Source organism: Botrytis deweyae (genome assembly GCF_014898535.1).
Source record: "Botrytis deweyae strain B1 chromosome Unknown BDEW_035, whole genome shotgun sequence".
NCBI lineage: Eukaryota > Fungi > Ascomycota > Leotiomycetes > Helotiales > Sclerotiniaceae > Botrytis > Botrytis deweyae.
The window spans coordinates 152280-166995 of record NW_024066242.1 but is presented as its reverse complement, the minus strand read 5'-3'; the positions used below and the strand labels follow the sequence as shown (position 1 = coordinate 166995).

At 38.6% G+C, this 14716-nt stretch overlaps 5 protein-coding genes across 5 annotated transcripts; 2 read left to right on the top strand and 3 right to left on the bottom strand.

Annotated features, from left to right (window-relative positions):
• Window positions 1–3162: 3162 nt before the first annotated feature.
• EAE98_010294 (uncharacterized protein) lies at window positions 3163–3640 on the bottom strand (the record flags this gene model as incomplete). Its single annotated transcript, XM_038957915.1, has 2 exons — window positions 3163–3347; window positions 3565–3640. The coding sequence occupies 2 exons, from the start codon at window positions 3638–3640 to the stop codon at window positions 3163–3165; spliced, it is 261 nt and encodes an 86-aa protein (XP_038805707.1).
• A 1463-nt stretch (window positions 3641–5103) lies between these two features.
• EAE98_010293 (uncharacterized protein) lies at window positions 5104–5987 on the top strand (the record flags this gene model as incomplete). Its single annotated transcript, XM_038957914.1, has 3 exons — window positions 5104–5151; window positions 5264–5419; window positions 5511–5987. The coding sequence occupies 3 exons, from the start codon at window positions 5104–5106 to the stop codon at window positions 5985–5987; spliced, it is 681 nt and encodes a 226-aa protein (XP_038805706.1).
• Window positions 5988–8399: 2412 nt separating this feature from the next.
• On the top strand, window positions 8400–11000 carry EAE98_010292 (uncharacterized protein; the record flags this gene model as incomplete). Its single annotated transcript, XM_038957913.1, has 6 exons — window positions 8400–8474; window positions 8542–8624; window positions 8691–9454; window positions 9506–9650; window positions 9726–9887; window positions 9938–11000. The coding sequence occupies 6 exons, from the start codon at window positions 8400–8402 to the stop codon at window positions 10998–11000; spliced, it is 2292 nt and encodes a 763-aa protein (XP_038805705.1).
• A 299-nt stretch (window positions 11001–11299) lies between these two features.
• EAE98_010291 (uncharacterized protein) lies at window positions 11300–11869 on the bottom strand (the record flags this gene model as incomplete). The annotated part of the gene is made up of 2 exons (XM_038957912.1): window positions 11300–11628; window positions 11758–11869. 2 exons carry the CDS (start codon window positions 11867–11869, stop codon window positions 11300–11302), a joined length of 441 nt encoding a protein of 146 aa, XP_038805704.1.
• A 2186-nt stretch (window positions 11870–14055) lies between these two features.
• Window positions 14056–14340, bottom strand: EAE98_010290 (uncharacterized protein; the record flags this gene model as incomplete). Its single annotated transcript, XM_038957911.1, has 2 exons — window positions 14056–14089; window positions 14153–14340. The coding sequence occupies 2 exons, from the start codon at window positions 14338–14340 to the stop codon at window positions 14056–14058; spliced, it is 222 nt and encodes a 73-aa protein (XP_038805703.1).
• Window positions 14341–14716: the final 376 nt, after the last annotated feature.

The window sequence follows — 14716 nt, the reverse complement described above, 5'->3', positions numbered from 1 at the left end:
CTTGTTAGGTGAATGAAAGAGTCGAGACTTAAGAGTGAGTTTATAATAGTAATTAATGATTGATAATTAATTTTTGGATTTTTATATCTATTTTTTTATGTTTTTATACAGAAAAGACGTATATCGTAGGTAAGGTTTTAGTATTAAGTGTAGTGCATATTGTATTGAAAGCTATGTACAATCCAGTTGACTATATCAATCAAGATGATTACGTAATACGCCTAATGCGTTTAGCCTGTTTTCTTATACTTTGTATTTTTGTATTTTTGTATTTCAGAGATATGAGATATGAGATTGAGATATAGATTGAGATATAGATTGAGATATAGATTGAGATATAGATTGAGATATAGATTAAGATATAAATTGAGATATAAATTGAGATATAGATTGAAAAATTAATTGAGAGATAAATTAAAAGATAAATTAAAAGATAAATTGAAAGATAGATTGAGATATAGATTGAGATCTGATCTGATCTGATTCGATTTTATATACATCATCAAGATACCTAGGTATCTATCATAATGTTACATCTCATACCTTTCCAATTCACATCTCCCATCTTCCATCTCCCATCTTACATCTCACCATACATCTCCCATCTCCCACCTCCAAAAAATCAACTTTCCAAAAAAAAAAATTGATAGAACGAATAAGGAAGATCACCTATGATATATCTACATCGTACCTAGGTAGGTACCGTAAGGTTACATCTACACCTGCAATCTAGAAGTACATCTGCAATCTAGAAATCGAGAGTCTTCCTCATCTATTGGGTTTGTTAAAGAAAGATCTTTGATGCGACTTTTGGATTGTATGTATGTATGTATGTATGTATGTATGTATGTATGTATGTATGTATGTATGTATGTATGTATGTATGTATGTATGTATCTAGGTAGGTATTTTAAGGTAGATAGGTGTTCGATTTGCGTATTTGGAAGTTTGTGGGTTGGAAGTTTGATAGGTACCTACATAGGTAACTATTCAGGTAACGGCTTGGTGATATAGATAATTTGGATGAGATGAGATGAGATGGGATGAGATGGGATATATTTGATATGACATGACATGATATGTATAGGTATCATCATTCATTTCCAATCAAGAGAATCAATCTCATTTCTCATTTCTCATTTTTTGGAAGAGACTCAAGATGCTCACAGATAGGAATATATGTCGGGTATTCATGATGGGGACTCGGTACTGTACTCAGTGCAATCACGTGTTTGACTTACGCTACAGCATAAATTAGAGTACCTAGTACCTAGTACCTAGCAGATGAACATCTCACGAATTCGGGCTCCATGAACCATAGAGAAAGCTCTTGGATGGCTGGATAGATGATTCGATTCAAGTGTGGCCGTTAGCATTTCGTTAGATTCTGAAATGTGATGATGAGTTGTAATATCCATGGATAGGTAGACACCACACCTATCTGATCACCTACCTCTCCAAATCCTACTCGTGATATGATTAATTCGAGATAATCTTGAATGCTTTTAATATAAAAACGTGATTTCTGTGCGATGATGAGGGGATTACGGTAGAGGATACCTACTAGGTAGTACTGGTAGTATTTTGGATATCTGAGTGATAGTTTGAGCTGGATATTATTTGATGATAAGTTGTAATATAGGTAGACATCTATCTGATCATTTATTTCTTCAAATTCTATTTGTGATATAATTAATTCAAGATAATCCTAAAATGCTTTTGATATAAAAACGTGATTTCTGTGTGATGATGAGGGGATTATAGTAGAGGATATCTACTAGATAGTACTGATAGTACTGATAGTATTTTGAATACCTGAGTAATAGTTTGAGCTGGATATTATTTAATAATGAATTGTAATATAGATAGATATCTATTTAATCATTTATCTCTTCAAATCCTATTCGTAATATAATTAATTCAAGATAACCCTAAAATGCTTTTGATATAAAAATGTGATTTCTATATAATAATAAGAGGATTACAGTAAAGAATACCTACTAGATAGTACTGATAGTACTAATAGTATTTTGAATACCTGAGTAATAGTTTGAGCTGGATATTATTTATACGCATCCATAATCATAATCACAATAGGGTAGAGTGAATGGCTGTAAGTTGGATATCATGCTTAGGTGAGTAACTCATCTGTGACAAAAGTGATGTGATGACTGAGTATTTGATAGTAAGTAATCGATTCATAATGATGTTGATATCAACCAGAGATAAATGAGAAAGGGGTCATTCGTAAGTAAAGCCAAATCTGATGCCATGCCATAGGTAACTTGATTAATCACGAGAAAGTACGTGGGTAGATACCTAGGTAGATACCCAGATACGATTTGTAATAAACATACGATTTCATTCTCAACGCTTTTCTAAACAAGAAATGCACAAGAGTCCGGAATCACCAGAAATTCATAATACGGTACGGGACTCGTAACAACTAACAAGCGGTGAATATGCAATATCTAGGTACAGCAAAACCTCTTTATAAGGATCCCCCCTATAAGGATAACCTCTATTATTCTTAAATTTTTTTGGTCCCAAAAATTTTCAGGGCTAAAAAAGGCCTATATCCTTAAAACCTCTCTATTAGGATATCCTTATATTTCTCGATCCCAAAATCATATGAATATTCTTATTGAATCAGTAGAATCATTAGGATTAGCTATTATATAATAAATATACTGAGGTTTTTAAGAGATTCAATTGAAACTCTAAAAAATGTCACGGAAATGGCCCGATCGGGACTAATCGGAAATCAATTACTACCGGGTCGGGATTAGTCGGATACCTCTATACAAGGATACCTCTATATATCCTTAAAAAAGTCTACAAAAACCGGTATCCTTATGGAGAGGTTTTGCTGTAGGTATGTCCAAGACTTCCATTGCATTCAAACAGGAGGTATTGCTCCGTACATACTACATACATACCTGGTATCCAGACCCCCCCCCCATGTGTCTCGTAGATTAAAAGGAGGAATGGGCAAATCTCAAGCGTCCCTCGATTCTCAATCATCGATGCTCAATTCTCGATCATCGATCGTATCGATATTCAATATCGATATCTAGGATGGATCGAATCGATACCAGTGACCTACCCAGGTATGTGTGTGACCTACTGCACCTCCTAGGACCTTCGGGACGGAGGAGAAGACTACCTAGAAGGAGAACAAAAGTTGAAGGCGGGGGTGTGGTAAGTGGTAAGTGGTAAGTGATAAATGGTAAGTGGTAACTGATTAGTTGTAACTTGTGTGAAGGGGGCTCGGTACTCGGATAAACCTTTAGATCCAGATCGATTCGCGGAATGTGGTGTGAGTCTCCACTTATTTGGATTTGTGACTAGGGAGAGGGGGCTAGGTGAGGGTGCGTACCTGTCTGGTTAGAGTTAGAAGGGCAAGGGCAAGTGCAGGTGGAAGTGCAGGTGGAAGTGCGAGTGTGAGTGTATTAGTAAGTGCAAATGTAAGTGCACATGTAAGTGCAATGTACGCACGCACGCACGCAAGGATATTCATACCGTCCAATGTACCGTCACTGCATGTAAAGTGTCAACCCAAACCAGCGAGACAGGCATCATCATCATCATCATCATCATCATCATCATCATCATCATCGATATCGATATCGACATTCATCGACAGACCGGAACATGGGAAATATACGGCAGATACCTAGTATATCTAGGGATACCGGTATCTCGTGAGATGGATGATACGTTCCTCTTCCGCGGCATGTGCCTTGAGATGCACATGGTAGTTATTACTAGTTTCACATTCACACTGATCAGAGATGTTTTTCCCTAGGATATTTATTTTTATTGATTGATTGTTCGATTCCATCATGTCCATGCTAGTATCACATGATGAGTCAGCATTCTTTTTAAGGATGATGTTCTCCTCAGTAACTTTATTGTTTCAAGATCGAGAGAAGACTAGGTAGCTGCCTCCATACTCCCTAGTAGGTATCCAGAGATTCAGATGTCTCATCTATTTCTCCGATTGAGCCTCTCGAGATTCATGCAAGTCCAAATCGACGCCCCAGTATGACTTGGGCAAGATTGTATAATATGTTACCTACAGTATATATCAGGACCAGTCCATCGCAGACTCGCAGTGGTCATAGACGAGAAACGTGCCAAATATATCTTTTCCCTCGCATAATTCGGCAATTTGAAGATATGATTGGTCGATCGTCACTTCCTTTTAGATTCACATTGCGATGTCCTGGGGATCGAGAGAGGGAAAAAGCTTTGAACATCCTTCACCTGGGCACGCTTCACGATCGAATCGTGCATTTTCCCTTTCTCTCGGTCGGCCGTGTTGATTCTTTTCTTCCTTCTTGCTCGATGTGTCTGTCTGTTATATTCATGGATAGGTGGGTACTAGGTATATACCTATCTAGGTACTTTATACACATTACATGAGATACTAGTACACTTTATATAATTTCTCTCTGTTACTCGTCGAGTCGTCGGCTTATGTTTATTTTTCATCACAGAGTACTCCATGGATACAATGAATAAAGTAGCTTTACGATAAAGAGAAAGTCCAGGGTACGTTAGATATACCTACCTGTACTGTATTATCATAAATTCATAATCCTTCTTACTTCGATTGTCAGTCAAAGTTAAACTTTCATACTTTCATACTTTTACACTATTTCCACTATTTCCACTCCCTTCTCAATTCATCCAAGAATGTACCTAGTATCTTTCTGATATCTCCCTAGTCTCTACCTAGTACCTTCCTAGTATTTAGGACTAAATATTAAAATACCTAATCCCACATCCTAAATCCTAAATCCTAAATCCTAAACTATAAATTCACAAATACTAAAATAACGGTACCCCAAAATGTTGATTCCACCCATTCCACCCATTCCAACCCCCTCCCCTCCTCTTCCCCACTTCGATCGAATCATAATTTCTAAACCTTTTCAAAGTATTTCGAGGGAATGGATATAAAGGAAAGGGTGAAGCAAAAAAGAATACCACCAATGTCCAGAAGTACAGAGTAATTCTTTGTATCACCATCCTCCAATCCTCGAGTCATACATCTTCTGAAGAAGCGTTGAAATAAAAAAAAGATACTCGTTCGAAATGATGTTGTCTCCGGAACATGAAGAAGAGCTTAGGAAGCTGAAAGAGGTGAGTCTTTTGCTTTTCCTTCCTCTTACTCGTGTGTGAGAGAGGGTGACATTGTCATGTATCTCTCAACACATCCCTTGGGTGTGCATCGAGGCTTATCCTTTCACAATAGCTTCAAGCCTTGTATGCAGAACATGCGGCCATGAGAGATCAACAAATTCAACAAGGTGGAAGTCCAAGACCAGATAGTCGAGATTCTGCTTCTTCCGATCCTATGATTTATCCAGGCTTGTATTCTCCAAGTGGTTTCGATGTATTACAAATTCTGGTGCGTTTTCCATTCTACCTTCGAAGCAGCTTGCTTGCTCTCGTTTGGGTGAAGTCTCTTCAAAGCACTTTCCGTTTTTAACATGACCCAGTTTCAAATCCAACGTCGTCCAAATCCAACATATCCCCTGGGAAATATCGACAGCGGTGTCGCTCTCGTCCTATGCGATTCCTCCCGTCCTCACTGTCCAATCGTCTACTGCAGTGAACCTTTCCAACGCCTCACGGGCTATTCTCAAACCGAAATCATCGGCAAGAATTGCAGATTCCTACAACAACCTTTTAATCCCAACACCTTTGATTACCTCGGCAATGCACCCACAATGAAGGGGATACAAAATCCAAAGAATGATCCCAACGCCATGGCGAAATTAACTATTCGCACCGCTCTCGAATGTGGCTTGGAATCACAGGTTACTCTTGTCAATTATCGAAAGAATGGAGAGCAATTCTTGAATGTGTTGACGACGGTACCGCTTAAATGGACGACGATGGAGGGAGAGGAAAAGAATTATATTGTGGGATTTCAAGCGCAAGCTCCACCAATGTTTAGACACCGTCCGACTTGAGTTTGTGAAAGGTCGATTTAAATGGGTCTTTCCCCCTCGATGATTCAACGATCTTCTCGGATGTTATTCACGTGGCAATTAATTAATGGTGGAGTGGAGTTGTGCTTTTTTTTTTTGTGTGTTTGCTTTTTATGAATATATGGAATTGGATGATACCCCTCAAATTTCCTAGATGGGATTTGAGCATTATTAGATGGTCATTCAGCGATCGGTACATGGAGTATGGGAATTGCTAGGTTTGGCAGATATACATATGGGATGGGATGGAATAGCATGGTGTTGGTGGTTTGTTTGTGTGAGTTTATTCGCTGAGAATATCATTCGATGAGGAGGAGAATGAGGAGATATATCGTAAGGGAGGTTAGCTCGGAGGGAGATCGCCTACAGGGATGTTCAGGATGATCCAGTATCCAATCCGAAATAACAAAATAATAGTAACAAAAGTTTGAAGTGTTGTTGGGGGTTTGAGAAGTGTGAGAGTGGATGTAGTGTGATGTGAATTTGGTAATGTGTACTTGTTATATATGTATATATACATGTGTATGTGTATGTATGTCTTCGATACTTCTTCGTATTCAAATCATGCGATAATAAAAAAGATTCTTTGCAGGGGGGTACCTAAATACTTGGGTTCATCTTTATCTTTACTTTGAGTTCACTGGTTGATCGATTTCGATTTCGATTTCGATTTAGATTTAGTTTGATTGAGGAAATGTGGGATTTATGGAAGTAGGTTGGATTTTTGACTTATTTACTTAGTGGAGGGAAGTACTTGTTTATTTACTTGGGTACTTATTTACTTGGGTACTTGGGTACTCAGGTACTTGGGTACTCAATGAAAATAAGTGTTGTGTTGATGTAGTGTGGTATGAGTGGTATGAGGGGTGTGAGGGATGTAAGGGATGTGAGGGATGTGAGGGATGTGAGGGATGTGAGGGATGTGAGGGATGTGAGGGATGTGAGGGATGTGAGGGATGTGAGGGATGTGAGGGATGTGAGGGATGTGAGGGATGTGAGGGATGTGAGGGATGTGAGGGATGCGAGGGATGTGAGGGATGTGAGGGGAGGAGAATAGGTGATAGGTTTAGGGGGGGAGAGGAAATGAGAGGGGAGGAGGAATAGGGGGTGATGGGTAGGTGGTAGGTGGTAGGTTTAGGGGGGGGAGAGGAAATGAGAGGAGGAGGAGTGAGGGGAGGAATGAGGGGAGGAAGTGAGAGGGGAAGAGAGGGGAAGAGAGGGGAAGAGAGGGGGGGTAGTAGGGTTGTTTTTATAGGGTTGTTTTATAGGATTATTATTAAAAAGAATAGAAAAAGAAAGGAAAGAGAGAGAAAAACATTATAAAGAAGAAGAAAATAGGAAAAATTTAAAGGAGATAAAATAAATTATACATCGATATCTATCTAGAATATACTCAGGATATCGATATGTATATTATAAATAGATCTAATAATCTTTTAATAGTATAAAGAAAAAGAAAGAAGAAAGAAGAAAGAAAAGAACTTTTGTTAGGTTTTACGAAGGAGTGAGGTGGTGAGGTGGGAATAATTATAATTATAATTACTAGGGATTTTTTTTTATGTTTTTTTTTTTTAGATTATTAATTATTAATTATTCTTACTAGGTATCTATTCTTATAGAATTTTTTTAGTATAAGTTTTTATATTTTTATTTTTATATTTTTATATTTTTATATTTTTATATTTTTATATTTTTATATTTTTATATTTTTTATATTTTTATATTTATATTTTTATATTTTTATATTTTTATATTTTTATATTTTTATATTTTTATATTTTTATATTTTTATATTTTTATATTTTTATATTTTTTTTTACTTAGATAACTAAGTAAATTTCAAGACTATAAATAGATTAATACGTATATAGATTCTTAAAATAAAAGATTTGAAAAAAAAAAAGAAAGAATAATTTTATATTAAAACTCATCAATTTTAAAATTTAATTTAAATTCGAAGATGAATTGAATATTATTTAAAATTATATTAAAGATTTGAAAAGGATTTTAAAATTATATATTTAAAGTTGAATTAAGAATTATAAGATTTGAGATTTGAGATGTAATATTATGTGTTTTTAGTAAATTGTTTTTAAGTAAAATTTTTATATTATGTAAATTTGTTGTACTTAATAATTATTTATCTCAAGTTTAAAATGATTCATTATAGAGCAATTATAAATCTTAATTGATTTATTAAGATTATCTTTTTAATGTAGAATTATACTTTATATAAACTGTCCTGTAAGTCCGTGCACCTACTTGTGGATCAACTTGACCTAAACTACAACAAGAAAAATATTCAACCTTCAACTATCTATTCAATTCAATTAAAGAAGAATAGAGAATGAACTACAATTAATACTGCCAGTTACTTTCCAATCCTACATAGCTATGGATCTTGAATCACATCGCAAAGAAAAACGTACAGGAGTAGCATGTGAGGAGTGTCGGAAGAGAAAACGAAAGGTAGGGCGGAATCCCGATATATATACCTAGCTATAGATCCCATAGAGCATTAGCTAAAATTTCCTAGTGTGATGGTCTACGCCCATCATGCACTTTCTGTAATGCATCTGAGAAGGATTGTCAATATGCAGGAACGGTTGAAACACGCAAGTGAGTGATGCTGCACTCAGTACCATCAAGTGCTGATCAGTATAAACTGATTGTATATGTATCAAGACGCAAACAATGGGATGCAGAGTGTGTGGCTGTTTTGGAAGAGCAGAACTCGACACTTCGTGCACAGTTAGCTCAGCTGCAAGCGGGCCAAGCTTCATGTTTGATGTCGTCCGAAAATCCTTCCAGTGCTTTGTCGTTGGCCAACACGACGAAAGCTCCAAGTTTGCCTTCTCATCAAGACAATGTTTCAGTCGTGGAGCAAAGGAATACGGCTCGTACAGAGCTCCCGTTGTCTTCTTCGGCTATTAATGATATTGCCACACTAGTGTGGAGACTTGACCTTGGGGATAAAGGAGAGCCCATGTTCAGTGGACCATCTGGTAATTTCTGCATTCCTTCCTCCGCTGATGCAGTTGTAGCCCGATCTGAAGCGCGTAAAAGGTCACAGGTATTCAACAACATGATGCCCATCCACGACGCCTGTTACAATCTGAGCTTGAAAACAAATCTCATGAATCTGTTTATAACTCAGCTCAATCCTGTACATCAATTTATTCCCCCTTCTTATAAACTCTATCCCGAACTCTATCCTTTTGATGAGCCGGCGCTGGATCTTTTGTACGGGTCTGTTTTTGCGGCGGGAGCTCTGTTTTCGACGGTTCAGGAAGAGAGGAATGCTGGGAAGGAGTTTGAAGAATGCATGGATATGAATTCGGTTAAGGCTTGTCGTGAACAACCGTCTCTACCGGTGGTTCAAGCGCTAAGTATCATTGCATGGAGGGAATTGAGTCAGGAGCATAATAGCTGTGCCTCTCTATATATCTGTAAGATTTCTTCTCCAAACCTGTATAATCTTGCTGAATTGTGTTCGTTAGCTATGGCCGGTGGTCTTGCTATGGGTCTTGGTCTCCATGCTATTGGTCTAGGTGCTCTTTCCAAGTCTGACACTTCCAAAAGACTTTTAGAACAAGAGCAGGAAAATCGACTCAGAACATTTTGGTCACTGTTCTTTATCGATCGGTAAGATTTCATTCATCTTAATGAGCCCATGGAAATATCTCTACAGACACTCGACATTAATACCATTTTCTTTAGAATAGCTGCCACCATGCTTGGCATCAGTTGTGTAGTTCCATGGCGTCGTGTGCAAGTACCAACTCTACACTCTCTATTGGGCGCAGACGCCTCACATGATGAGCTTGCCTTCAGCTATAATTGTGGACTTTGGCAATTGCACGATCAATTCATGGACCAAATGTAACACATGCCCCCACACAGGAAGCATATTTGCACTGACATAAAAGCAGATACTCCTTTGAATTCAAAGCCTTGGAGCTTTCCCAAAGAAGTCGCCTGCTACTCTTGGCACGAGCAGAACTTCTAGCATTCAAACAAGCTATGCCATCCTGGCTGCTAGTTCCCACCTCCACAGCCGCATCTATACCACCACGTTCCGCCCTCTTTCTCCAAATGTCTTACCAAATGTCTCTTCTCATGATTCATCGCCCTTATCTCGGCGATCCACCGGCAAGTGACTCATTTTCACTTGCCTTCGCGACGATATCATCTGCTGCAATTCGCATGACGCAATATATCCACTTATTCCGCAAACACTATCTAGCAGAACCCACATGCAAACTACAATCTTCGGGCAATGTTAAGCAGGGTAAACCTACATCGGCACTTCCATTCATCGTCCATCATATCCTCACAGCATCCATCATGCATCTTCTCTTCAGTACCTCACGCACGCCAACTCAAATATCCCTCGCGCGCCGCAGACTCCAGATTTGCATGGAGACTCTGACGGCTCTACAGAATGAGTGGCCGGTAGCTAGCAAAGCGCTTGCGCAGATCCAAGAGCTGGCTGTACAGTGGAATGTCGTTGATGCACTGCCGCTAAAGTGGAGTTTCGTTGGCAAAGTATCCCAGCCAAACCTAATACCGACGCTGGCAAACTCGATCTATGTGCAACAAGCTGAACCAAGCAATTCGATGGAAAGGAATTCAAATACGACTCTAAACTCTACAGTCAACCTATCGGAAAGATTTGATACTAATACAATCCCGACTCCAGAAGTTTTCGCGGAGAATCGCAACGGTATCTGTGATTCTCACACCTTTTTTCAACACACCACTGACCCAGCCCAAGAATTGGATCCAGATCTCTATACTGCCGCTTTCTCGACAGAAGACGGAGATGAATCGTGGATGGGCCAACTTGATTTCATGCTAAACGACGATGCCAACTCAAGTTCCTTGTGGAGAGATTCCTCTCAGTTTCCTGGTATTCTTAGTCCTGCTCGTGATTTTGATCTTGAAGGGGGTGCTTTTGATATTTCGAATTTGCGGACGGATCATCCGGCTTAGATATAATGGTTGGGTAGTTTAATTTGATGGGGAATGGATTTCATTGCGAAAGAGATTATGCGGGATAGTTTATTGGATTTTTTGATGTCATGAGCCTAGTGGCCTGGAAAAAGTGTTGATGTTGTAATCATGATTTTTGAATTGGTGAGTGCTGAAGTATAAAATATCATGTGTTCGATATAAAACCAGTGATAGTAAAACTGGATCTAGAATCCTTACTTGGATTCTAAACTTCATTCATTACACACAAGCCCAATACATTATCCCTTCCCCTTGCCCTCACCCCTCACCCTCATCCCTCACCTCTTCCCCGCCTCCCTCGCCTTCTCCGCCCCCTCGGCATCCAGCGCCACAACCTCAATCTCCACTTTCATCTCCTCATCCCCTAGTCTCGCCACCCCCACACACGTCCAAATGGGGGCATGGTGCGGCATCCACTTTTTGAAATTCCGCGTCATGGCCGCGAGAGCTTCGTCGCTCATCGGCACGTGATAGGAATTCACGCGGAAGACTTGGCTCCAGCCGAGGCCGCCCGCGTGCTGCAGATTTAACTCGACGTTGGCGAAGGCTTGGTCGATTTGCGCGTTGATTTCGAGATGGTATTGTCCGCTGTGTGGATCCCAGCCGCCTGGTGGGTGGGGGAGGGGGTTAGTGTGTGTGAATAGGGGGGGATGGGAAGGGGATTTGGATTTTGGGATTGGATTTTCATGATGTGTATATGTATACAAATATATTAGAAGCAAATTCAACAACGCACCTTGACCAGCGCACTCAATGCGATCGCCTACTCGAACAGCTTGGCTGTAACCATGCTGCTTTAATTTTTCCTCGCCTGTCGTGGGATATGCATAGTATTGGAGATCGGACATGGTGTTGGTATGTGTATGTGAATGTGAAAAGTCTGTCGCTGATTCGATTCGAAGTGAGATGTAATTGGAATGAACGATGATGTGGGAGTGAGTTTCAAGGGAGCTGATTTTCTGGTTTTGATTTTTTATATGGGTTTGGGAGGCGAGGGATGAGGTTTTATAGTATTTCGTCATTAGTGGAATTTGAGCTGGAATTATTAATTCCGCATGCTTGGTAAGATGTGCATGCATTGAGTAGGTATTACCTAGTCTTTTTTGTGAGTAATGATATAGAAGGTATGAAATAGATGTGATGCTATCAGGTAAGGAAATCTGAATGTCCAATCGTGAGGGGAGCTGTCTACCTAGGTTGTCAAACTCTATCTGGGCGGAATTATAATGCCGCCGTTTAGGCGGATGTTGGATTCCCGCCCGTGCTTTTATGCGGAGATTGTGTTTTGGGTTTCTGGGTATGTATGAGGTTTATTGATTTTGGTGATGTAAATAAAATAATTTTTTGGTTTTAGTGAAACTTTGTGTTAGGTACCTAGAGAATGAAGGGGGGATTCGTTTGTTTGGTTATCTACCTAGCTATTGGTAACTGTGTATACATTGAGGTGTCAATTTAAAGTTTTCTACATATACGCTCGCTTAGATGAAGATTCAGATTGATCTTCTTCGGCTGCTTATCATGATTCGGGTTATCTTTTCATTCGTTATTTTTTTTTTCGTGGTTCAAAACTATGTAAAATAAAATTGATTTATTGATACAGGTAGATTGGATACTTTGAAATAGTTTAGGTTAGCTGAGAGTCGCAAGTAGATGTTCTGAAAACGATGGATGGGATAGAGTCTTCTTTTGAACTCATCCTCTTATTCAAGTAACAGGCTATCTACAGAGGCTTCTGGAAGTAAAGATCAATAGTAATACTCTTTCATACATAAGAGTCTTCTCGATCATAATATTACTCATCTGTTGCTGATAATACGATATTGTTGTACTGATGAAATAAACATCTATTCGTGTCACTCGTAAGTCCAAAGTTCCGAATAGAATTCGATATCGATGTCTTTTCTCTCAGTAAATTACGATTAGATAGAGATATTTGAATCTGTTCGATTTCGAATCTTGGATTCCTAGATATACTAATATTAAAGTAAGGAAAATATGTACTAGGATTTCGGTAACTGACTCTGAACTTCCTGGCGCTATGAGTACCAGGATCACTGGAAATTAATATACATATGTGTGCGTATACAGCAGAGAAGAACTTTGGATAGCGAAGAATAGGAAATCAAATCTTCAGAATGTTATCTCCTTGATTAATAGGTTCATAAACAAATATACGAATCGAGTGAGTAGGCCAGCTTACTACATTCTACGCTCTGATTTATCTAGGTATTCATCGTAGATTTATCCTATCGATACAGTGCAATCGTGCTATGTATTATCATAGTCAGAATTATGTGCTACTCGAATTCTTGTTACAGCTACCTATATCCTGATCCTAAGTACTTTGGATTGAAGATCCGGAGCCTGCACTTAATTATATAAAGAGAATGATATACACTCGAATCATATCAGAACTAGAGTTTTCATGCCTATAATTCTCATTCTTCTATTTTTCCTAATTCACTCGTATAGTCGTACTTACGATAGTTTATTAAAAACTACCTCTATACCTCCTCACAACATAAAGCCTCGAAGAAAAAGATAATTACGGCATGAGATCTATAGATCTTTAGTTCTACATCTATTTTTGAAAAATAGTATATGCCAAGATAACGAAATATACTTGAATTACTTCAGTTCTTTTGACATACTAGAATTTGCGGATTCTGAGATGGACAATACACGTATGAAACCTTTTTGAAAGGTGTTTAAATAGACTCTGATTTCTCAGAAAAACAGTACAATTGTGAATGCCCAAGCTATACCATAGGTAACCCCTTCCCAAGAGCTATGAAATTCCCAAAATACAAAGTCATTCCTGAACCCTCAAAAACAGTCGATATGAAGTCCTCCATTCGGTGTTCAATATTTAGATACTGACTGCTCAAGACGACCACTCAAACCCCCCAATCACTACCAAAGTCGACATCTTTCCCCCTAGTAATCCTAAACCATCAATCCGCAGCGTCGAATCTTGAAACAGAAAGTCGAAAACAGTCTGATATCATGATAAAAGACTCTCCCCAAACCAACATTAGAAGGATTGCCCCGCAACTCTAGTCTCAAGTCTATTTACTCGTTAGTTTGACTTCTTCATCACAATCCCAAATGTTAATAAATACAAAACTTACTGTGCCAATCGATTCTTAAGCGCCAAGTTTTTCTCCTTCAACTTGAGGATTTTTGTCTGTGCCTCTTCAAGTTCTGCTCGGAGGTTCGTCTTTTCGCCGTTATCCTGGAATATTGCGAGCATTCTATGGATGATATTAATGAAGTACCAATTTTCCATGAGTTTGCCTAGTTCTTGGCCGAAGGACATGGTGGGTAGACGGTAGTGATGGTGATGATGTTGTGGTGATGATGAAGTTGTTCTGATGTGTTATTCGAGGAAATCGAAATCAGGAAGAGAGAATGAAATCGTAGATGGATGGTTGGAAGTTGTTATAGCGAAGATAATTTTGGTTTGGAATCATAAAGAGTGATGGCTTTAAAGTAGTTGGAAAGCTCGCTTGATTGATACTATACGGTTCTTGTTACATGGATGTTCTAGCAACATGGCTTTAGGAATAAAATAATATAGTGAATGATTTAGATGTGTTTTTAGATAATTCTCAATAAGATATTGTAGATCTCTATTGAATTCTTATAGTATCGTTATGTCGCCGTAACCTACTAAATAATATTCATTTTAGATT